The 23650-nt window shown below is 40.5% G+C and overlaps 2 protein-coding genes across 15 annotated transcripts; one reads left to right on the top strand and one right to left on the bottom strand.

Moving 5' to 3' along the window:
- The first annotated feature begins 6238 nt into the window (after positions 1 to 6238).
- LOC135524000 (chromobox protein homolog 1-like) lies at positions 6239 to 11973 on the top strand. Of its 11 annotated transcripts, none has more exons than XM_064951076.1 (8): positions 6239 to 6652; positions 7470 to 7522; positions 7658 to 7741; positions 7956 to 8069; positions 10274 to 10499; positions 10635 to 10797; positions 10881 to 10975; positions 11244 to 11973. In XM_064951076.1, exons 3-8 carry the CDS (start codon positions 7687 to 7689, stop codon positions 11386 to 11388), a joined length of 798 nt encoding a protein of 265 aa, XP_064807148.1. In that variant the 5' UTR covers positions 6239 to 6652; positions 7470 to 7522; positions 7658 to 7686; the 3' UTR covers positions 11389 to 11973. The 11 variants fall into 11 exon arrangements, with proteins under 11 accessions (XP_064807148.1, XP_064807147.1, XP_064807149.1 ...); XM_064951079.1 differs by having other exon boundaries at positions 6242 to 6652; positions 7970 to 8069; XM_064951075.1 differs by lacking the exon at positions 7470 to 7522 and having other exon boundaries at positions 6240 to 6652.
- Positions 11974 to 12135: 162 nt separating this feature from the next.
- On the bottom strand, positions 12136 to 22411 carry LOC135523999 (endoplasmic reticulum membrane sensor NFE2L1-like). Of its 4 annotated transcripts, none has more exons than XM_064951071.1 (6): positions 22214 to 22411; positions 19887 to 20733; positions 16249 to 16467; positions 16062 to 16154; positions 15805 to 15951; positions 12136 to 15722 (listed from the first exon to the last, which is right to left on the bottom strand). In XM_064951071.1, exons 2-6 carry the CDS (start codon positions 20439 to 20441, stop codon positions 14343 to 14345), a joined length of 2394 nt encoding a protein of 797 aa, XP_064807143.1. In that variant the 5' UTR covers positions 20442 to 20733; positions 22214 to 22411; the 3' UTR covers positions 12136 to 14342. The 4 variants fall into 4 exon arrangements, with proteins under 4 accessions (XP_064807143.1, XP_064807145.1, XP_064807144.1 ...); XM_064951073.1 differs by lacking the exon at positions 22214 to 22411 and adding an exon at positions 21499 to 21955; XM_064951072.1 differs by lacking the exon at positions 22214 to 22411 and adding an exon at positions 20928 to 21491.
- Positions 22412 to 23650: the final 1239 nt, after the last annotated feature.

Genomic DNA, 23650 nt, shown 5'->3' with positions numbered 1-23650 from the left:
GACATGATGTCCCAGATATGCTCAATTGGATTCAGGTCTGGGGAACGGGCGGGCCACTCCATAGCATCAATGCCTTCCTCTTGCAGGAACTGCTGACACACTCCAGCCACATGAGGTCTAGCATGGTATTGCATTAGGAGGAGCCCAGGGCCAACCGCACCAGCATATGGTCTGAGGATCTCATCTCGGTACCTAATGGCAGTCAGGCTACCTCAGGCGAGCACATGGAGGGCTGTGCGGCCCCCCAAAGAAATGCCACCCCACACCATGACTGACCCACCGCCAAACCAGTCATGCTGGAGGATGTTGCAGGCAGCAGAACACTCTCCACGGCGTCTCCAAACTCTGTCATGTCTGTCACGTGCTCAGTGTGAACCTGCTTTCATCTGTGAAGAGCACATGGCGCCAGTGGCGAATTTGCCAATCTTGGTGTTCTCTGGCAAATGCCAAACGTCCTGTACGGTGTTAGGCTGTAAGCACAACCCCCACCTGTGGACGTCGGACCCTCATACCACCCTCATGGAGTCTGTTTCTGACCGTTTGAGCAGACACATGCACATTTGTGGCCTTCTGGAGGTCATTTTGCAGGGCTCTGGCAGTGCTCCTCCTGCTCCTCCTTGCACAAAGGCGGAGGAGGTAGCGGTCCTGCTGCTGGGTTGTTGCCCTCCTACGGCCTCCTCCACGTCTCCTGATGTACCGGCCTGTCTCCTGGTAGCGCCTCCATGCTCTGGACACTACGCTGACAGACACAGCAAACCGTCTTTCCACAGCTCGCATTGATGTGCCATCCTGGATGAGCTGCACTACCTGAGCCACTTGTGTGGGTTGTAGACTCCGTCTCATGCTACCACTAGATTGAAAGCACCGCCAGCATTCAAAAGTGACCAAAACATCAGCCAGGAAGCATAGGAACTGAGAAGTGGTCTGTGGTCACCACCTGCAGAACCACTCCTTATTGGGGGTGTCTTGCTAATTGCCTATAATTTCCACCTGTTGTTTATTCCATTTGCACAACAGCATGTGAAATTTATTGTCAATCAGTGTTGCTTCCTAAGTGGACTGTCACACCCTGGTCGAAATATATTGTGTTTGTCTGCATTTATTTGGTCAGGCCAGGGTGTGACATGGGGTTTTTGTGGTGTGTTTTGTCTTGGGGGTGTCTAGCATAGTCTATGGCTGCCTGAGGCGGTTCTCAATCAGAGGCAGGTGATTATCGTTGTCTCTGATTGGGAACCATATTTAGGCAGCCATATTCTTTGAGTGTTTCGTGGGTGATTGTTCCTGTCTCTGTGTTTGTTGTCACCAGATAGGCTGTATAGGTTTTCACGTTCCGTTTGTTGTTTTTGTATTGTTTGTGTTTTTTCGTCGTCATTAAACATGTATCAAAAATACCACGCTGCATTTTGGTCCGCTTCTCCTTCACCAGACGAGAACCGTTACATGGACAGTTTGATTTCACAGAAGTGTGATTGACTTGGAGTTACATTGTGTTATTTAAGCGTTCCCTTTATTTTTTTGAGCAGTGTATATTTTTTACATTCCAAATACAGATCAACAATTGACATTGTTACATCATACAAAACAGAATGCAGGTATTAATGAGAAAATACTAAAACACAAAAAAATCGATGAAGTAAATAAAGAATTATAGTGAAATTGTAATCACAAAAAAATCATAATGTTTCAGGAAAATGTTATTCACTATGGTTAATGCTTTAATAAGGTAGTTAAATTCAATCAAATATGTGTAATTTTGGTATAGAATTTTGGAAATTTTGTTTGTGTATAACGTATTTGGTCAAGAAGAATAAAAAAATTCACAATCATTTTAATGGTCTTGTTATCATCAATAGTAACATATATCCTTCATGTCGAAAACATGGGTAGTGTTCATAATGGTAAATAAGTATTTTTCAAGGTTTTCCCAAAATTCTGACACAAATTTACATTCAAAGAACAAGTGAGACAGCTCTTTTTTCTGTGAAAAAAGTGAGAATCTATCATCAATAGCCATAAATTTGGATGACATAGAATCACATGGATATCTTATGTAAAACTGTGCACTTCCTGAACTTTGTTTGGTATACAACATTTGTAAGGCCTTAAAACCGTGCATTTTTTCCAGACAATGTCAGGAATAAGCATGTTCCAGAAAAATGTTCCTCTCGGTGGAAGTTGGTTTTGTGAATGAAGAATTTGTCTTATATATTTATTACAAAAAGATTTCTCAAGTAAGCCCATGCCTTCCAATCTGAGTTCTGGATAAGTTTTGTGATCATTACCAAAGCTAAGATGAGTTTTCATTAGTGTAGTTAGACCACTGGGAACAGCTTTGATCACAGAAATAAACTCTCTGAAAGGTATTGGAAACTCTTTCAATGTTATAAATTGTTCATATGTAAGAATATTACCCCTGTTGTCGAAAACATAAAGAACAAAGTAAATATTCCTCTCATGCCTGCTGGGGTAGAACAATGACTTATTCCTTACAGTTATGTCTGAGTTATTCCACAAAAGAGCTTTATGTTGGGAAAACATTTCCAGGCCATTTTCCAGGCCATTAAAGCTTGTTGGTGAAACCTAGCCAAATTAGCGGGAAATCTTTCAGGAATATAATTACATTAAAATAAACTGAAGACCTCCCAATTTATTAAATACAGGTATGAGTTACTTGAATCTATAGATTAACATATACTTCATTGGTTATCTAAATTTCCCAATTCGTTATTGATAGGAGGGGACTTTAACATTACTATAGATAATTCAACTGATAGATGGCCCCCAGGTAGGCCGACCAATCAGAATTTGGGTTAATACTTTTTATGGAAAGGTTTGAACTTACTGATATATGGAGAGAGAGGTTTCTGGTCGACAGATCTTTCCCTTGGAGTAACAAAACAGGTACAAGACAATCCAGAATTGATTTTTGGCTTATATCCAAATGTATTGATAATGAGTGTGTTACTACAAATATTTGTACTACTCCCCTTTACATTGATATCAAAATATTTACCCCTGATACTAACCTTGGTAGAGCATCCTACTGGAAGCTAAGTAGCTCATTATTAAATAATGATGTAGTTCAATTTGAGGTTAAATATCTGCTCTCACACTTTTGGGAAAGGGCTTGTGAAGAAAAATCTTATTGCAAGAACTGGGAGCTCTTTAAATTTGAGGTGTCCAAATACCTTAGAAAATATGGTAGTAATCTTGCTAAGACCCGAAGAGCTGAGGAGGAAAAGGTGATCATTAAGATATCTTCCATTTCTCAAAGGTTCCCAGCTGACCTCTCGGGGGAGGATAAGATGGAACTAATTGAGTTACAAAATAAACTGGATAATATATATAGATTAAAAGCAGAAGGAGCCTTTATTAGATCTAGGAAAAAATGGATTGAGGAGGGAGAACAGAATTCATCCTATTTCTTTAGACTTGAGTAATGTCACTCTAAAAATAACACTATCCATAAGTTAAACATTGATGGTGTTATTACAGGTGACCAAAAATGAATCGCTAAATACTGTAGCAATTTTTACAGAAAATTGTATAGCTCTACGTAATGTCAGGAATCGACAGATATGTTTTTTTAACTCACTGAATAATGTTCACTCTATCAGTGATATAGAATCTAAACAGTGTGACGAAACCATCAAAGTTGAAAAGATTATAGAGTCTATCAAACATCTAAAGAACAATAAATCACCAGGTGTTGATGGAATTACATCAGAATTTTACAAATTATTTTCTGAGCAAGTAGCTCCCTTCCTATTTGAAGTACTTTTTTAGAGAGTATTAAAAACAAAGTTCTCCCTCCTACAATGAGTCAGGGGTTAATAACACTGATACCTAAGCCTAAAACAGAAGTGCTGCTCATCGATAACTGGCGTCCAATTTGTCTTCTTAATAATGACTATAAGATATTAGCCTTACTACTTGCAGAAATAATTTAAGAAGTCCTGGATGCAATCATTGATGAAACACAGTCTGGCTTCATGAGGAACAGACATATTTCTAACAATGTCAACCTAGTATTAGACATACTTGACTACTCAGACCTAATAACTAAGGATTGCTGAGGATAGCTTCATATTATTTTTTTGATTTTTATAAAGCATTTGACACAGTAGAGCATCAGTTTCTCTTCCACTCCCTTGAGAGACTTGGCTTTGGGGATTTTTTTCTGTAAGGCTATTAAGACTCAAGATGCAAATGGTAACAGCTCTATCAAATTGAAATATGGCACCTCACCTAGATTTGAGTTAAAGAGAGGAATTAGGCAAGGTTGTCCTATCTCTCCGTACCTGTTTTTATTAATAACCAACTTCTTGTAAATTCTTTAAATAATAGTTCTGTACAAGGTATTTCCATATCTGGTAAAGAAATTATTAGAAGCCAGCTGGCTGATGATACTACACTTTTTCTGAAAGACGCTAACCAAATTCTCATATCGATCAATGTGATTACAATCCTTATCCAAAGCATCTGGTCTATATCTTAACATTAATAAATGTGAACTCATAGCTGTCAAAGATTGTGTGACACCTTCATATTATGGTATTCCAGTAAAAGAAGAACTTACATATTTAGGCATAACCATTACAAATGATCAAATGTCTAGAGGCTCACTAAATTTGAACCCTCTTATTAAAAATACCCAGAAGAAGCTAAATCAATGGCTACAGAGGGACTTATCTTTAAAAGGTAGAGTCCTAATAACCAAGGCCGAAGGTATCTCTAGACTAACATATGGCTATCTTTATATCTTGACAGTAAAATAAGCAAGGAGATAGACCAGACTTTCTTTGGAGAAACCGTACCCATTACATTAGGAAAACTGTTGTCATGAACACTTATGAGAATGGTGGACTGAATTTTCTGGACTTTACTAATTTAAATAATACTTTTAAGATCAATTGGATAAAACAATTCCTAAGAAGACCCACTTCTATCTGGAATTTTATTCCTCATCATATCTTCTCTACTTTTGTTGGCCTTAACTTCATGTTGTTTTGCAATTATAATATTCACAAAATTCCAGTGAAACATTCTGCTTTTCATCAGCAGGTTTTCTTGTCATGGTCATTAATTTATAAACACAATTTTTCTCCACACAGATATTATATATGGAATAATCGGGATATATTGTATAAAAATACTTTGTTTTTAGAATATTGGTTCCGAAATAATATCCTATTGGTGAGCCAACTGGTAAATGCAGAGGGTCTTTTACTGAGTTATAAGGAATTCTTATCACTTTACAAGGTCCCTGTAACACCTAAAGATTTTGCAATTGTTTTAGATGCCATTCCCTCAGGTGTTGCTCTGTTATTGAGGAACGTGTCAAGACCTGACCCTCAGAGCCTACCTTCTATTGACCCTGTTGACTCATCAGTAGGAAAGATTTGTTTCTCTTTTGGTCCATTCAACAACAGAGCGATACGAACCTTGTTTCAGCAGGATGTTGTACCTTATGTAATGCCTTATTGGAATGGATAATGGATAATGATAATATCTGTTGGAAAAAAGTTGGGATGTTGCCACACACATACCTAATTGTTAACAAAATTAAGATTAAAATAAAAATTATTCAGAAATATTATCCTGCCAACCACAATATGAAGTAGTTGAAGGAAAACATAAACTCAAATTGCTCCTTTTATAATGACCACCCAGAAACAGTGTTGCATCTTTTTTTGGCATTGTATTCATGTAAGAAAACTGTGGCAAGACATCAGTAGATTTCTAATTTAATACATTTATAAAGATTTTACACTATTGTGGAGAGATGTACTGCTTGGATTCTTTACAAACGATAGAAATAAGATGAAACAGTTTTATGTAATTAATTTCATTATTCTTTTGGCCAAATTTCATATGCACAAATGTAAATTTACAAACAAAAAAACACCTTTTCTTACCCTACAAAAAGAAATTGAACTGTATTTTAAGACAGTTAAATACTCTACTAACAAAAACTGTTAGAATTGTAAGTGTATGTATGTCCCTTAAGGTCCCTGTGTAATTGTAATGTGATATTGTACCCCCTAGCTCGATTGTCCATTGTATATAATATATATATATACTTGTGTTCCCTCATGTACTTACTGTATTGATTTGTTGTTAATAAAAAATAAATAAATAGAGAGAGAGGTATTTCCGTTAAATAAAATCAGACGTTAGTCGCGACGTCATATCCGTTTCCGGGCAAACTCATATAATTTTGTTTTATTAAATTACAAACTCGCCCGTTTACCTTCATGTTAAATGTTATATCACCGACACGCTTGTTATGGACAGGATACAATTATCCGCATTCAGAAGAAAATGCTGGGTTGTTCGAGGGGGCGGATAGATTCCTCGCTCGTACGCTTCAGCTCGACCGACTAGCTAATCTCTACAACATCTGAGAAACCTAGCCAGCTAGCTACACGAGAATCCACACAATGTGGAATCGATGCACGTGTATAAACGTAGTTTTTTTTATCGGACATTAAGGGGGGTGGACACGATCTATTTAGCTTACGCATGCTCATATTTGATTTAATATAATAAACGGAACTGATTTATATAAGAAAATATAAAACAAGTTATTTTTCTATCTCAGCATCATTTAAAGACAGACTGTTTTCACTATCGAATAACTCGTTTTGAGGTGAGTTAACGTTCCATGAATTATATCATTGCTCTCTTAACGTTAGCTACCTGCACGTTTGTGTTGGGAAATAGTTTCTAGCTACTGTTATATAGCGACAGCTTGTATCTAGCTACGGAAAGATAATATACAATGCATGTCCATATTGCATTGCTTCTTTGTTAGATTACTTAGCTAGATAGCTAACGCATTTAGAATGTGCATGCTAGCGTAGTAACGCTGCTTTTGTTTTCTTTTTAAATCAATATGGAGGAGAGTGGCGTGTATACTAGAAGTGGAGAGCTCGTCCGAGTGGCTGCTGGTCCATGACCATGACTCTAATGCTGGCTAATAGCTAGTTAACGTTAAATAGTTAAATAAACACAGGCAGCAAGCTAGACTGCTAACTGAGAGTTTTCAAACCATCTTTGGCTAACTGATTATTATTTGCATTTGCAAATGACCAAATCGTTTTTTAACGATCTTTGACTTTGGTATCACCTCCTATTGTAAGCGGTAGCTAGCTAGCCCACCGATTGTTTACAGATTGAAGAATGTGTGTTAATGCACCATCTCCTGCATGATTGCCACGGCAATTAAAATTGGAACTGCCAGTGGCCAACCTATCCATAGTCTCTGACTTCTATTGAGCGCTGTGCTCATTGGATGTTTGAAATTTGCGCACTGGTCTCTTGCTGCACATCCCTTTTATTTATCTACCCCCCAAAATTACATAATACTGTGACATTAGGCATAGTAAACATGTAATAAACCTGTAATAAACCTGTAATAAGTTCTTACATTATTTTTTTACTCACCTTTACTCACCTATGCAAAGGGCCCCTGATAGAGAACTGGAAACAAGACTGTAACTACCAATTGGGGAGAAAGGTATAAAACGTACAAAGAAATGCATATATAGACATGTAGCCACTGATGATTCGCCTTCTCTCCAATGCTATTTTGTTTCCTGTCTACCTTTTATTGATTCCTGACCCTCATTGCCCTATTCTTGACTTTGACCAGGAACAACTGTTGGTCCCACGGTCTACCTGATGAGTATGAGCGAGATTACAGAACCTTCTAATGATGCTCCCACTCTTACTGAAGGTCTTATAACATTTTTCATATTTCATATATACAATGTCACTGTTTCGTCTGTGTGGGGTAAGGGATCACATGTTTTTGCAAAACTCAAGCTGCTATTTCTACTTACAAATATACTTCTGCAGCAATGGGTAAACATAAAACGTTTATCATTTATGTGTGGCACTCAGTGATGTGAGTTTCCCATCTACCTCTCATTTGTTTAACTGAATTACAGTTTTATCAATTCAGAAGGTGAGGCTATTTGTCTCACAAGATGCCATAGAACAGGGCTCTCCAACCCTGTTCCTGGAGAGCTACCATCCTGTGGGTTTTCAATATAACCCCAATTGTAAGTAACCTGATTCAGTTTATTAACAGGCTAATTATAAGTATTAGGTGTTTGATTGAGGTTGGAGTGAAAACCTACAAGGCTTGGAGAGCCTTGCCATATAACTTAGCATTTGTAGGCTTTAAAGGGACAATCTGCAGTTGCTACTTCCATTTTTGATAAAGATGAGCAAAAAAACGGTAAAAAATAAATAATAAACACTGAGCTGTTGTATCCTCAAAAAAAAAGTTACATTATTTTATACAAATACAATTGCTTAGAGGTTTTGTTAAACATGTAATATAAAATACATTTAAAAAAAGAAAGAGGTCAAAATTATTAGCACCCCTGTTTTCAATACCCTAGCACCCTCCTCTTGTGAGGATAACGGCACTGAGCTTTTTTTCTAAAATATGAGATTGGAGAACACACTGGGAGGTGTCTTAGACCAATCCTCCATTACAAATCTTCCCAGATCCTTGATATTCTTTGTCTGGACTGCCCTCTTCAAAAACAAACCACAGGTTTTCAACGGGTTCATGTCCAGAGACTGAGATGGCCATTGCAAAATGTAGATTTTTTGTGGGGGGGGGGATTAACCATTTCTTTTTGGATTTTGATATGTGCTTGGGGTTATTATCACAAAACAATGTAAACGCAATTGTCTTGAAATCACCACAAATCCAGAGGAGGCCAGACTTAGATGACAAAGTTTGACAATTTGCCCATGAGAGACTGCCTGTTCAAGTGAGCACAACAAGGTGAGTCCAAAAATGAGTTGTACGCTGCTGCATAAATAATATACCAGAGAGGTGTGTATACTGTAGCTAAGAAAGTAATACTAAGTGTGTATTGTGTAGTAAGCTTATTAGTAGATCATGTGGCTCACCCTAATCATTTGGTCTATTTTCTTCTCTTAATTTTGCTTACTGTAATCATTGAATATTGTAAGAGCTGTCATTGTCTGCTTATATGCCCCCTTTATTTATCCTATGGTTCTGTCCTAGCTCGCTTATTAATGTCTTAATCGAATTTACGGATTGCCTCTTATCTGCTTGTCGTCCCCTTATGCTATAGTTTGTACATCTCAATTGTCAGTAGAAACCACATTTGTTTAACCAAGCTAGGCATATAAGCTATGCTTTTTTTATAGGCAGTAAATGAGGCTGAATGAACTGTTTCGCTGCCAGACAAGTCTCTGCCGATAGCCAGGTGTAGCAGCGGTAAGGTGTTGAGACTGCTGTTGGGACAGCTTTATGTAGGCCCTAACAGTTGGTGGGCGGTTTGTCACCTTTATAGTGCAATTAATGTACTGTTTAGTGATGTGTAGTGGTTTTACTGGCATGCTTCCCCAACATTTAGTTTATGTTTGCCCCACCAAGATTTACATGTCAAAATCGCCACTGGCCAGGAGGCTGAAGCTTGGCCACAAGTGGATCTTGCAGCAAGACAATAACCCCAAGCACACATCAAATTCTACAAAGACATGGTTAATTGACCACAAAATCAACATTTTGCAATAGCCATCTGTCTCTGGATATGAACCCCATTGAAAATGTATTGTTTAAATTTTCAGAGGGCCACCCATAAGCGCAGATGAAGGACAGCAATTTTCTGTATAGAGGAATGGTCTAAGATCCTTCCCAATGTGTTCTTCAATCTCGTCAAACATTTTAGAAAAGGGATTGGTGTCGTTATCCTTGCAAGGGGAGGGTGCTGGAAAACCTGACTCCTATCTTTTAGACTTTTTTTTTTTGACTTGTTAAACAAAATCTTTCCCTTTTTTTCATACAATATTGCTCAGGATTGTTTTGCTTATCGTTATCAAGGGCGCCAATAATTTCAGTCATGACTGAATACACATTCATTCTTCAAGAATAACTTTTGAATGCGTCATTAACTTAGTTAAGCTGTCGGACCCCATCAGAACCCAAAATATGCTTGTTTTTCTCCAATGTTTGTAAACATAGTAAATGTATAGCCTCAAAACTATCATTTTTATATATTGGGTGGTCAGTCCTTGCAACCATAGCGCTGTCTATACATTTAAGATTGGTTATATTTGTCCAGGCCCCTTCCCTTAGCTTTTTACCAAAACAGAGGCCGGAAGGCACTTTATTGTTTCAACTGGGGTTAGCCCCTTTAATGAACAGTTCAGTATAAGTGCCACCATCAACAGAGTGGGCGTTTTCTGGAGCCGTGATTTGCTGCTCCTGCACCCACAGCCGCCATTAACCCTGCATCCACAGCCATCATTCCCCCTGCACCCACAGCCCCCACCCAGTCTGAGGTGACGATGACGACACCGGCTGAGGAGATACAGGAGAAGGCGGCTGAGGATGTGGTGGCCGTGGAGGAAGAGGAAGACGAATATGTGGTGGAGAAAGTTTTGAATCGAAGGGTGGTGAAAGGGAGAGTGGAGTACCTTCTTAAGTGGAAAGGCTTTTCGGAGTGAGTCTACACAATACAGATGTGATATATATATTTTTTTATCCCTATGTGGAATGCTTGTATTGACCAAAGAAAACCCCTCTTTCACTCCAATGCCATTTTCTGGCTTAATTAACACTGCTTTTGTTTCTTCAGTGATGACAACACATGGGAGCCAGAGGATAATTTGGACTGTCCCGACCTGATTGCACAGTTTCTGCAGAAACAGAAATCCGCTCATGAGTCTGTAGGCAAGAGGAAGTCTGCAGAGCCTAATGTGGAAGGAGAGGAAAGTCGACCCAAGAAGAAAAAAGACGACGTAAGTCCTAAAGACAGAAGCATGTACACAGATGGAATAATTTAGTCTTTTTCACATTGAGTGACACTCGCCCTGTGTTTTAGCCAGAGAAACTAAGGGGCTTCACTCGAGGTTTGGATCCAGAGAGGATTATTGGTGCCACTGACTCCACTGGAGAACTCATGTTCCTCATGAAATGGTTTGTATAGCCCTTACTGCCCTATTCATTTGAATTTTTTTAAACATTTATGCCACGAGACCTAATCATGCAGCAGTCGCAAGTCAATGTACCTATCAATTCACATAACCCTGTGTTATTTATCATGCCTATGCATCAATTTAAAAAAGTGGATCCATTGTCTTCAATATCTTCATTCTGTGCATCCTAACCTATTTCATAGCGCCACTACAATCCACTTAAGTACTCATCCAACTTGTGGTTCTCTCTACACGGCCTGTTCTTGTAGGAAAAACTCAGACGAAGCAGACCTGGTACCAGCTAAGGAAGCAAACGTGAAGTGTCCAAATGTGGTCATATCCTTCTATGAGGAGCGGCTCACGTGGCACTCTTACCCCACAGAGGAGGAGGAGAAGAAGGACGACAAGAACTAGCCGTCTTGGAGAGAGGTATCAAGCTGGTTCTGAAGACTGTAGAGGTAGTGTCAAGGGCTTATGGGGCTCTAGGCAAAGGGTCTGAGACAAGCACCACAGCACATGGACTCCCTTTTTGGTTTAATATCACCCATCAGGTTAAAATCTCTGGATATGACCAAAGTCAATACACGCTGTGGGTTCTCTTGAGAAATCACAACCCTGGAAGAAATGTATAATGCAGTGTTAAATGTTAAGATTCATTCTAGTGACCATTTGGATACTACAAGATCATTTTCACAGGGCAGTTGACTAAGAGGTCTAGGCCTTGTACATTACTGTGTAGGCTGGTGGAAATGTTATCATTCATTGTCTTGTAAACAAGTCAACGGTGCCATTTAGTTTTATGTAAATGTTTTGTAGCTTATAGTGCAAAACAATGTTAATCTTTGCTCATTTTGTGACTGTTTTAGTGTATTGAGGTAACACATTTTTGAAAACCATGTTTTTTTTAAACTTTGCTCATTTGTCCATCTTATTCTAAAATTTCATAAACAGGACTTGCTTGTCTGTTTTTGGAGAATAAACAACTTGTTACAATTGTCATCGGTCTCATACTGACAGAGCCTAAGGTCCAAATTTGTGTAAATAGTTGGATACATTAAGGCCTTATGTATTTATCTTCACAAAACCTAATGTTCAGGTATTCTATTCCCCCCAAATGGACACATTTCCCCTCGTTATTAAATCATGCAAATGATGCAGTCACAGATGAAAATAAACACTTTATTAATCAATAAAATAACAATCCCAGATTGCCAGGAAATATTTAAAAGTAAACCAAAGAAAATACATAACCAAAGCAGGGGCTGTGCAAAATGCAGACAAACTACAGAAAAGAATGACAAAAGGAGAAAATATTTACTGAACAAACAAGACCATTAACAAAAGCAGCACTAAGAAGTAATAACTTAAATGGGCTTTGCATTGTTGCAATGCAGGTGAACGTTTGCACGTCTTAAATATCAAATGTTTTCTGAAGTGCGACAACAAACACCTTCATTTAAATTGAGACAGCAACTTTTTTCCCCCTGCGAAAGTATTAGTACTGCATGAAAAAGTATTTTTACTTTGGCTCCCCTCACAGGGTAATGATGACAAGAACTATGAAAGTTATGTGGATGAAGACCATAGGACACTCATCAGTGCAGCGACTTAGTTCTTTCCCATCCTTCACTGTAGATCTGGGGTTCACAAATGTACTCATTCTCTTTAAACAGCTATTGCTGCTGCATTAATAAATGGCCTAGTCTTTTTTTGATTCGGGGTACATGCTAAAACACAATTTGACCCCAAAAAACACATAAGCTCAGGCAATAGCACTTCTAATGTTCTGATAACAGTCCAATAGCCTTTTGTTCTCAAAACCCTCAAATTTAGAAATGTGCTTGTGAAACAAAGTCATTCGAAAACAAGGCTCTCACTTCACATATTATCCTTGTCAGTTCACTCAGTTCAATTCAATTGGTTTACAATTCTAAATGACACGTATGACCGTAGACTATTAAAGCCGACAACTAGGTTATTCATCAACTGTCTTGTCCATTGCTTCAGGTAACTATCAAATAGAATGACAACTCTTTCAAAGGCTACCACTGCAATTACTCGACAGCCGAACGGCTCATCTGTCACCTTACAAGAAACAAACCAACCTAATATTAATGATAGTAAAGATGGGTGCATTTTGATTTGTAATAAAACGGGACACTTCCACAGGCTTGCAGTTCATACAATACTTCCTGCAAAGACGGCTATCAAAATCAATATTCCCTGGCCTGTAAAATTCCTGCAATGTGGTTACAGGCACAACCAACAGTGTGTGATGCAATAAGGGCAGGGAGTAGACCCAGCATGATGAAGCTCGACTTATAACCTAGCTTATTCTGAACAGTATGAGGATGTGTGGAAAACGAAAAGACTACCAGCAGAGCTCATCCTTAAACCTGCGGCAGACGGATAGCCAGAGACACGGCACGATGCATACAGCCAAGCCTTAGGAGGACAAATTACAGAGCTATATAGATATACAGAAGCTGATACATTTGTAAACGCAGCGTGTGCCTTCTTCCTCAGCGTTCCATCTCCTATACTTGTCATGCTCCACCATTGTGGCAAGCCCAAGACTACTCTCCCAGCCTCTTTTGTGTTCCAGTGTCCTAGTTCTACATCAAAGGGACTCAAAGTCAATGGCCAGTCAAAAACGGTGGTATTTGTAATAAACACATTTTGAATGAGTGCAGTGTCAGACTAGCTAGACTTTTGCTTAGAGTACAAGTGAAGTGCACAACACATTTGGTTAGTATCGGCGGTATTGTTAAGATAATGATATCCTGGATGATGGACTTGCTTTACCCCACTGGTATCTTAACCTTTGACATCTCCAGGCCCTGTCTTAGCTTTCCTCTACATGTGCAACTTCTACTTACTCCAGAAAGTCACTCCACCAATCACTCCAAGGTCCAAGCAAGAAACTCGGTTTAACAATCTGTTCAAAGCTGACTAACAATGGACCGGAATTTACACCCAGTTTCACGTTGACTTAATGTTAGTTTTTCCTTGAACTCTGACTTCACTTGATACCACTCCCTTCACTTCATAACATGAAGTAATAACATCATGGCCTGGGGCCAAAGATCCAGAGAAATCTTTCAACCCCTTCTTTTCCTTGTTTGTTCCTTTTTTTCACCCAAACAATGAAAATTCAGTACTCAAATTAAGAACTTCTGCTTCAAAGTCGTTTCCCAGAGAAAACACAGGAACCACAAAAGAAAAGGAAAAAACCTAATGCAGGAAAAGTAGTCAACAATGCAGTTTCTCCTCACAAGAATCTTCTCAAAGGAAAAAAGACCTCTCTTGCATCTGCAGAAATCTTTCTTAGTGATTTTAGCTAAATGAAAGAAAAGGCAACAGCTTCCTCACTTCTTTTTGTCCTTTTGTTTCTTTTCGGGCTTACGGGTTTGCTGATCTGTCATGGTGCGGGGCATGATCAGAACACTGCCGTCGGCGCTGTACTGGAGCGAGTACTCGCTGGGGGGGTAGGGCTGGCCCTCCTCATCCCGAAGCTGGGTGAATACCTCCTGGTAGAGGCTTTGGACTTTCTGCTTCATCTGGCGGATGGCGCGAATGAACTCCATCTTCTCCTTCAGCAGCCGCGCCTTGTCACGACGCAGGTCGTGCACCCCTTGCTCCAGGTTGATGATGGTATCCAGCTTGCGCTTGCGGCAGTTCTGGGCCGCCATCTTGTTCTTGCCACGTCTACGAATATCGCGGACGAGGGCCAGTTGGGCCTCGCTCAGGTGGTGCTTGGACAGAAGCTCGTTGAACTCCTCCACAGGCAGGTTTATGATCTTCTCGTTTGAGAACGGGATCTTCATGGCCCGAGCCCGTCGCTCATCGCGACTCGACTGTTTGTCCAGGAAGTCCTGTTGTGGCTTAAGCTTGGACTGCTTCTCACGGCCCATTTTCTTGCCAGTGGGAATCGGTAGTTCTAGGTGTTCACCGAACGATGAAGACAGTGGTAAATTGTAGGTGTGATTGTGGTTGATGTTGTCGAGCTGAGGGAGCCCATGGAACTGGGAGGGGTCCTGGTAGCTCATGCGGCAGAGCTTGTTGAACTCGGGCTGGTAGCCCCCCACAGCACCTTCTTCTGGTTCCACGGCAGCTGACTCTGAGTCAGTGCTGTATCCCACAGCCCCTTCCTCTGAGAAGGTGGCAGAGGTGGAGGAGGAGGAAGCGGTGGAGGAGCAGGAGGTCTCAGAGCTGCTCGGTGAGACCGGGCTGTGACTGGAGTCTAGGGAGAGGCCTGAGTCCGAGTCGAGTTCATCCTCCAGCTGAGAGGCCTGGGCCTGGTTGAAGCCCTCCTCCATTGCCAGGTCCAGCAGACTGATCTCATCCAGCATAGACTCCTCCAGCATAGTGCTGAAGGGATCAGGCAACACTGGAGTGCAAGTGATGTTGTTGGTGCTGTTCAGAGGCGGTGGGAGAAAGAGTCCAGTCAGGTTGGTGGCTCCGAATGTAGAGTTGACGTTGGAGGAGTTGCTGGAAGACATTCTAAGCAAGGGGGTCCGTGGGGTGCTAGTGGCATCCATCTCTGGATTGAAAAGTATGGGAAAGTCCTGGCTGCAGCTAGGGAGGGAGGCCTGGTGAAGGCTGACATCTTGGTGAATAAGGGTGGAGGAACGACCAAGTCCAAAGCTTCCAACTGAGCCGGACTCACTTGTGCTGCCACTGGTATTGGTACTGTTGGACGTAGTGCTGAGGAAGGAGTTCTCTGAGGTGTTATTAACCTCCATTTCCTTCAAAAGAGAAAAAAAATTGTAAGAAAAAATGTTTGTTTTTTACTGGAGAAACAGTTGTGATTAAAGCACACGTACAAACCTGTAGTTCCATGATAGCCATGATGTCTTGCCACTGCTGCTCCAGGTCCAACTGGGGCAACGGGGGAGTCAGTGATAGGCCCAGAGATGTGGATGGAGCTTCTTCATTGGCCATCACAAGCTCAGCTGTGACTACAGGGGCTGGAAACTGATAAGATGTTTACCTTTAAAAGTCTCACAATTATTTTGGGATTTCCATAGACTATAATGTTAATCGAGCATTTGTAATATCATAAAACAGCATGCAAATGTCTTTACCTCAGGAGATTCTTCTCCGAAAGGGAAGGTGGCCTCCAGCAGCCTTAGGCATTCCTGCAGGGACAGTGAGGTCTGAGAGCCAAGGCCTGGGATCTGGGGGAGGAGCAGACAGCACAGAGGTCACTCCCTTTACTATCAACTACAGTGGACACACAAGATCATGAACACAATCTGTTCCCTTAGCTACCTGCTCTGGTATGCTCTCCCCGGTCTCTCCATCCACAGGCTGAGCCTCTTGAAGGTTCACTCCATTCCTCCATCTCTCCTGTGCCTCTGCTCTTTCCTCCTCCTCTGGGCTTGGCTTTTCCGCCTCACTCTCCTTCTGGCGACTGCTATAGTTGAACACTTCCCGTCCTGCGCCAAGGTCGATGTCCTGTCGCCACAGGATGTCAATCAAATCAATGTCCTGAAAAATCCATGAGGTGAAAAATATGTTAGGACTACAAAGAAAAGAGCCCCCTTGATTGAGTTGCACAACATCTTGTCTTACACAACTTAATTCAAAATAAAAAGCACAAGGAGAGAACTAGAGTGCCTTGAGAAAGTATTCACACCCCTTGACTTTTTCAACATTTTTTTTTTTTTTAATAGCCTGAATTTAAATGTATTATATTTAGATGAGTCACTGGCCTATACACAATAGCCAATAATGTCAAAGTGGAATAATGTTTTTAGAAATGTTTACAAATTAATTAAAAGCTGAAGTCTTGAGTCAATAAGTATTCAACCCTTTGTTATGGCAAGCCTAAATAAGTTCAGGAGTAAACATTTGCTTAACAAGTCACATAATAAGTTGCATGGACTCACCGTGTGAAATAAGTGTTTAACATGATTTTTGAATGACTACCTCATCTCTGTACCCCACACATACAATTATCTGTAAGGTCCCTCAGTCGAGCAGTGAATTTCAAACACCGATTCAACCAGAAAGACCAGGGAGGTTTTCCAATGCCTCGCAAAGAAGGGCACCTATTGGTAGATGGGTAAAAATAAAATAAAAAGCAGACATTGAATATCCCTTTGAGCATGGTGAAGTTATTAAATTACACTTTGGAGGGTGTATAAATATGCCCAGTCACTACAAAAGATAACAGGCTTCCTTCCCAACTCAGTTGCCAGAGAGGAAGGAAACCGCTCAGGGATTTCACCGTGAGGCCAATGGTGACTTTAAAACAGTTACAGAGTTTAATCTATGTGACAGGAGAAAACTGAGGATGGATCAACAACTTTGTAGTTACGCAACAATACATTAATCCTGTTTGCAATAAGGATCTAAAGTAAAACTGCAAAAAAAGTGGCAATGAAATTAACTTGATTACAAAGCGTTGTGTTTGGGGCAAATCCAACACAACACTGAGTACCGCTCTTCATATTTTAAAGCATGGTGGTGGCTGCATCACGTTATGGGTCTGCTTGTCATCGGCAAGGAATGGGAGTTTTTGGGGATAAAAAGAAACAGAATAGAGCTAAGCACAGGCAAAATCCTAGAGGAAAACCTGGTTTAGTCTGCTTTCCAACAGACAAATTAATCTTTCAGAAGGACAATAACCTAAAACACAAGGCCAAATACACACTGGAGTTGCTTACCAAGATGATATTGAATGTTCTTGAGTGGCCTAGTTAGAGTTGTGATTCAAATCGGCTTGAAAATCTATGGCAGGCCTCCCGGGTGGCGCAGTGGTTAAGGGCACTATACTGCAGCACCAGCTGTGCCACCAGACTCTGGGTTCGCGCCCATGCTCTGTCGTAACCGGCCGCAACCGGGAGGTCTGTGGGGCGACGCACAATTGGCCTAGCGTCGTCCGGGTTAGGGAGGGTTTGGCCGGTAGGGATATTCTTGTCTCATCGCGCACCAGCGACTCCTGTGGCAGGCCGGGCGCAGTGCACGCTAACCAAGGTTGCCAGGTGCACGGTGTTTCCTCCGACACGGCTGGCTTCCGGGTTGGATGCGCGCTGTGTTAAGAAGCAGTGCAGCTTGGTTGGGTTGTGTATCGGAGGACGCATGATTTTCAACCTTCATCTCTCCCGAGCCCGTACGGGAGTTGTAGCGATGAGACAAGATAGTAGCTACTAACAATTGGATACCACGAAATTGGGGAGAAAAAGGGCTAAAATTTAATTTAAAAAAAAATCTATGAAAATGGCTGTCTAGCCAACAACCAACTTGATAGAGCTTGAAGAATTATTAAAAGAATAATGTGCAAATATTGTACAATCCAGGTGTCCAAAGCTCTTAGAGACTTACCCAGAAAGACTCAAAGCTGTAATTGCTGCCATATTGACGCATGGGTGTGAATACTTTTGTAAATTAGATAATTCTGTATTTCATTTTAAATAATATAAAAAAACATTTTCACTTTTTCATTATGGGGTAGTGTGTATAGATGGGTGAGAAAAAATAAAAATAAATAAATAAATAAATATATATATAAAATCCATTTTTAATTCCGGCTGTATATAACACATGGAATAAGTCAAGGGGTATGAATACTTTGATGGTACTGTACTTGACTGTGGTGCAAAAATCAAGGATGCCTATACCTGTGATACTGTAGGCTTTATATGTCGATATTTTCATCCTTAAGTAACTGTCCTGTCAAAATCTCACTTTTAAAAGCTAATTTCAGTTAGCGCATACACAAATAATGTTGTTGACTCATCCTGTACTCTTGTGGCCAAAGCATAAATTGGAGGAAAAAAAAAACACAACCCACATCAAATGTGTGTCTCAAACAGACATGCTAGTTCCTCATAGAGGATGAGTTGACCAATCAGCAGTCCACTGGCATGAATATTTTTTGATGACCGGTATAGGCCTAGGCAACATCCTGTTGTTGGGGTATGCATGCCCACCATTCCAACAGAGAAAATCAGCTTTTTTAACAAACTTTCCTTTCAAAAGATAAGCATTTCAATCATAAAAAATAAATAAAATAAAAAGTATAATATTATAATTAATTATAGATCATATTTCATAGAAAATCATGGAACTTCAGATCATTTAAGCAGGGATGGGCAACTGTTTGGGGTGGGGGCCATAAAAAAAATCATGAGGGGCCGAAGTGGCTCGCAGGTCTTCATACCCACATATACATGCATTCAGAGCTAGCCCTAGTCTTTGAGGCTCCAAGTAAAATTTTGCCCCCCACCCCACCCTGAGCAAAACATGGGCTAATTGAGTGAATGGCAGTGACTGACATACGTGGAAAAACTGCTGATGGACAACCAAATTTCGAAATTGCACTTTATGTATTCTACTATTCTAACTCAACCTATTAAGTTGAGACCCCAACTGAGTTACATATATATATACATATATATATACATACACACACACACACACACACACACACACACACATACATATATATATATATATATATATACACACACACACACGGTGGCTGCCAGTTGCCCATCCCTGATGTAAGCCCACTAATGCAACCATAGCCACCTTAATTACCATAAAAGCATGTGATTCATTTGGAGACTTAGTTAATTCTACTTTAACAATGGCTTAGTGTCACCCAAAACCACTGCCTCCAAGTGGTGGTCCTGTGACTAATAGGGGCAAGGATGATTCTAATGCAAGGACATTACAATAATAAAAAAACACATTACACAATAATGGCAGAAATAATTATATTTCATTAAAATGGTGATTTATCATGGTTCACACATAAAGGCGTCTCTGATAGACAGCTAAATACAGTCATCTGAGAATTAGGCCTGTTTCCTCCTAGTAACATATCCCTCCCTGTACAATACAATAGAAGTGCCATGCCCCAGCTTGCCTTGATCTCACCTCTACTCAGGCTTTCCTACCTCTTTGGTGAGGTCATCATTGCCATCCCTGTTGCGCTGCTCCTGGCTGTCCTCAGGGGCCACGGCTCCCAGGTTGCTGTCCTCTCCACTTGGGTTGTAGGTGGACTCAGGCGCTCCGCCACCACCCCTCATGGTCGGGGTTTCGGAGTTGTTCACGTCCTCCAGGCCGGCCCCATTGTCCAGGGTGATGCTGGGGCTGGACTGGCTGGCGGCGGACACCACAGTCTCAGGGTCACGGTGCACCAGCCACGTGCTCAGCTCTGGACTGGGCACTGACAGGCGATCCAGCTGGCGCACCTGGTTCAGCAGCCGGCGGGTGGTAAAGAACTGGTCAAGGTCCACACTCTTGGGATGGATGCCATACCCGTCCAGCGTGTTGCGGAGGTTGTGGAACTGCGTCTGGGTGTAGGCCGAGCTAGGACCTAGGATGATCTCCCGCAGTGGGGGCAGCTGATTGCTCAGGTAGGTGTCCAGGTCCACCCGCACCCCAATGAGACTCAGGAGGATGGTGAACTGAATCAGGCCCTCTGTGAAGTACTTTTTCAGGTAAAGCATTGCTTTACAAAGGAACAAAAAGTGAAGTAAAAAAGTAAAAAATGAACAGGGGACAAACTAGCGTTGCGCAATAGTTAATACTGAGATAAAGACTGGGATAAACAATGAAAGTATGACAATTGCAGATATGACAGAAGAGGGACTTTCTCTTTTAGCAGTATTTTGCAGAGTTAGCTTAAAATGTGAATAGAGAGGGTTTGTGTGGTCTTGTATGTGCACCCAATATCAGTCAAAGGGTAAACTGTGTTCTAGGTCAGGCTTTGGTCTTCCCCATCAGTAAGTCCTCCCATACCTGCACAGACAGAGAGAGAGATCAAGGCCAAATGAAACCTTGATGCCTTTAAAAAATATATATGACAGGATAAAGAAATGTGAATTTGTTGAGTAAACAAGCTTAGATTAAATGTTAGGTTAAGTGTCCTCCAACCTAAACTATGTACTACAGTATGATTTCACAGTAAAAATATATATAAAAACATGACTTACATAATGTCAAAAGAATATATTTACATGACATAACAGAAGCTGAATGCATCAGACATTGTTCGGACAAGATGAAATGTGAGTATGGCCTCAGATGTTGAAACAAACAGGATTTTCCTCAAACGTGTACAATGGGCAATCAGCCACAAACAATTTAAGATGACCAAATTCAATGATAACCAACATGAATAGCCAAATCAAACTAAACTTTAAACTCGCAACCATAAACCTAGCATATGCACTACCAGTGAATGCAAAAACAATAGACACACACTCCTTAGCAGCAAACCATCATGTCGCCACTTCCTAAAGCAGTAGTGTTCAAACATCTCCCTGGGGACCCCCAGCTGTTCCATGTATTTGATATATTCCAAAGAAAGAACACCTGATTCCAATTGTCAACGAATCATAAAGCCCTTGCGAGCTAGTACAGGGCTACAATCAAATTGTTAACTGGGGGTCCCCGAGGAGAGGTTTGAAAACCACTCTCTCTAGAGAACACACTACCTCAACCCCAATTCAAGAAGACCAATTTGACATGCCAACCTGACAATGTACAACTGAAATGCATCACCTAGCCCAGTGCATAACAGGAATAAATGTGAAGGTGAAAGAGGGAGGGTCTCGGGTTCTCCTCCAGTAGCTACGCTTCATGACTCCCATCCCTAGCAGTCTCCCTCTCATCCATTTTCTTTTCAAGATCTGCAGCTCACCGATGTGTCACTCACACATACACAATTACATTAAAATAATAGCAATAAAAACGATGCATCAGTATATCTGTCAATGTTTAAAAGTAGGCAGCCTAACAACATCGTAGCCAGCATCCACCGGTATTTCTCGTCCAGAGGGAAGTGTTGATAGCGCTCATTTCCGATATCAAGCAACCTCCCTAGCAACAAGTGGCGCAGGAATGACTGGCAGGCTGGTGAACCATTCACAAACCAAGGATTCGATCATTACGTGTGATTCTCAGAAACGTTAACCAATGGGGAAAAGATGGGGGCGGGATGTTGAGGTGACAGCAACGGGGAGGAGAAATTGCTAAAATGTAACGTTAGCTCGCTAACTGTTACTATGTATTGTAAAACAATGTGTTGCATTGCCAATCTCAACTAAACGTACAGACAAGAAGCAGATAATGCATCCGCCTACTTCACGTCGCTTGTCCAAAACATTCAAGCGCAATTAGCTACAAGCTAACGTTATGCTGCTAGCCAACGTTGGCTATCTACCAAAGCTAGTTGGCTAACGTTAGCTATCTAGCTAAAAACCTATTTTATACTTACGCGTGGAGATTTTATACATCTGCCTGTATGCCCACAAGTCGGCCACCTTCTATAACCATTATCTGATTTCAGAAGAGTTATCTCATATGTTTTATTAGCATTACACAATGTCATTATCCACCCTCTCCCCCCATTGAATGGCCCACCATGACTTGACAATATTTCCATAGGCTAGCTAACAGCGGCGCATCTGACACCAAAACACGCTTCCCACAGAGCATGCGTCGGCGCATGTTTACATCACCACAGTGAAAATCCCCGAATTTAATCGACTGGCTTCAAAAACGAATTATTCATTTAGTCTAAAAAAAATACTTAATGTCATATTAAGATTGAGAAATTATGGAAATTGAATACAACAATCAGACCTTTCTATAAAATTAGTCGATTTCTGTGGGCTACACGCTTCCAAATCATTTGAGAATTAGGATGAGCTGCCTATGAATTATCGAATAATTCACACAGAAAGTGAAAAACTGGTTTCACCATTATGCCTAGGCTATTATGCCTGTGTAACAACATGTTTTGTGAAACATTTTATTCCATGTTTGTTTCTTAAAATGTTATTTTCCTTTCCACCATTTTCTAACCATCCTCTTATTTTAAAGGTCCAATACAACCGTTTTTATCTCAATATTTAATCATTTCTGGATAACAAGTACCTTGCTGTGATTATTTTTTACAATTTTATTTGAAAACAAACAAAAATAGCTTCGTTGCAAAGAACAATTTCTCAAGTAATCATTTTGCTAGGACTGTCTGGGAGTGGTCTGGGTGGGGAGGGGAAAACTGAAAACGAGCTGTTATTGGTTGAGAGGTTTGGAACGATCTTTCTCTATTGACAAATTTACTGCCGAGCGATGTCCCCAGGCAGGCCAAAACTCCATCCCAGCCAAACAGGCTGAAATTTCAGGCAGTCTTTTCAAACAGTTCTTACACTAAAAGGGAATTATTATAATATTCACAATATTATTCCAACCTCACAGTGTGTAAAAATATATATAAAAAAACAGGAAATCCCATTTTTGACTGCACTGGGTCTTTAAAGTTTGACTCGTACACTACATCACTGTGCATGATTCATGACAATTAAATTTAAAAGTAAAAAAAATAAATGAAAATTGGAAATGGTAAACAGACATTCTAAATAAAAAATGGTAAATGGTAAACAGAAAAAGGCAAATGCTAAACAGTTAATTATTAAAAATAATTAACCTCATTGAGCATTCTGCGCTGTGCTCTTGCAGTCATCTTTGCAGGGAGACCAGTCCTAGGGAGAGTAGCAACAGTCATGAACTTTTTCCATTTGTAGACAATTTGTCTTTCCGTGGACTGATGAACATCAAGGCTTTTAAAGATACTTTTGTAGCCCTTTCCAGCTTTATGCAAGTCAACAATTCCTAATCTTAGGTCTTCTGGTCTTCTGAGATCTCTTTT

Source organism: Oncorhynchus masou, chromosome 31 (assembly GCF_036934945.1).
Source record: "Oncorhynchus masou masou isolate Uvic2021 chromosome 31, UVic_Omas_1.1, whole genome shotgun sequence".
Classification (NCBI taxonomy): domain Eukaryota; kingdom Metazoa; phylum Chordata; class Actinopteri; order Salmoniformes; family Salmonidae; genus Oncorhynchus; species Oncorhynchus masou.
This window is presented reverse-complemented; position numbering and strand designations above follow the sequence as displayed.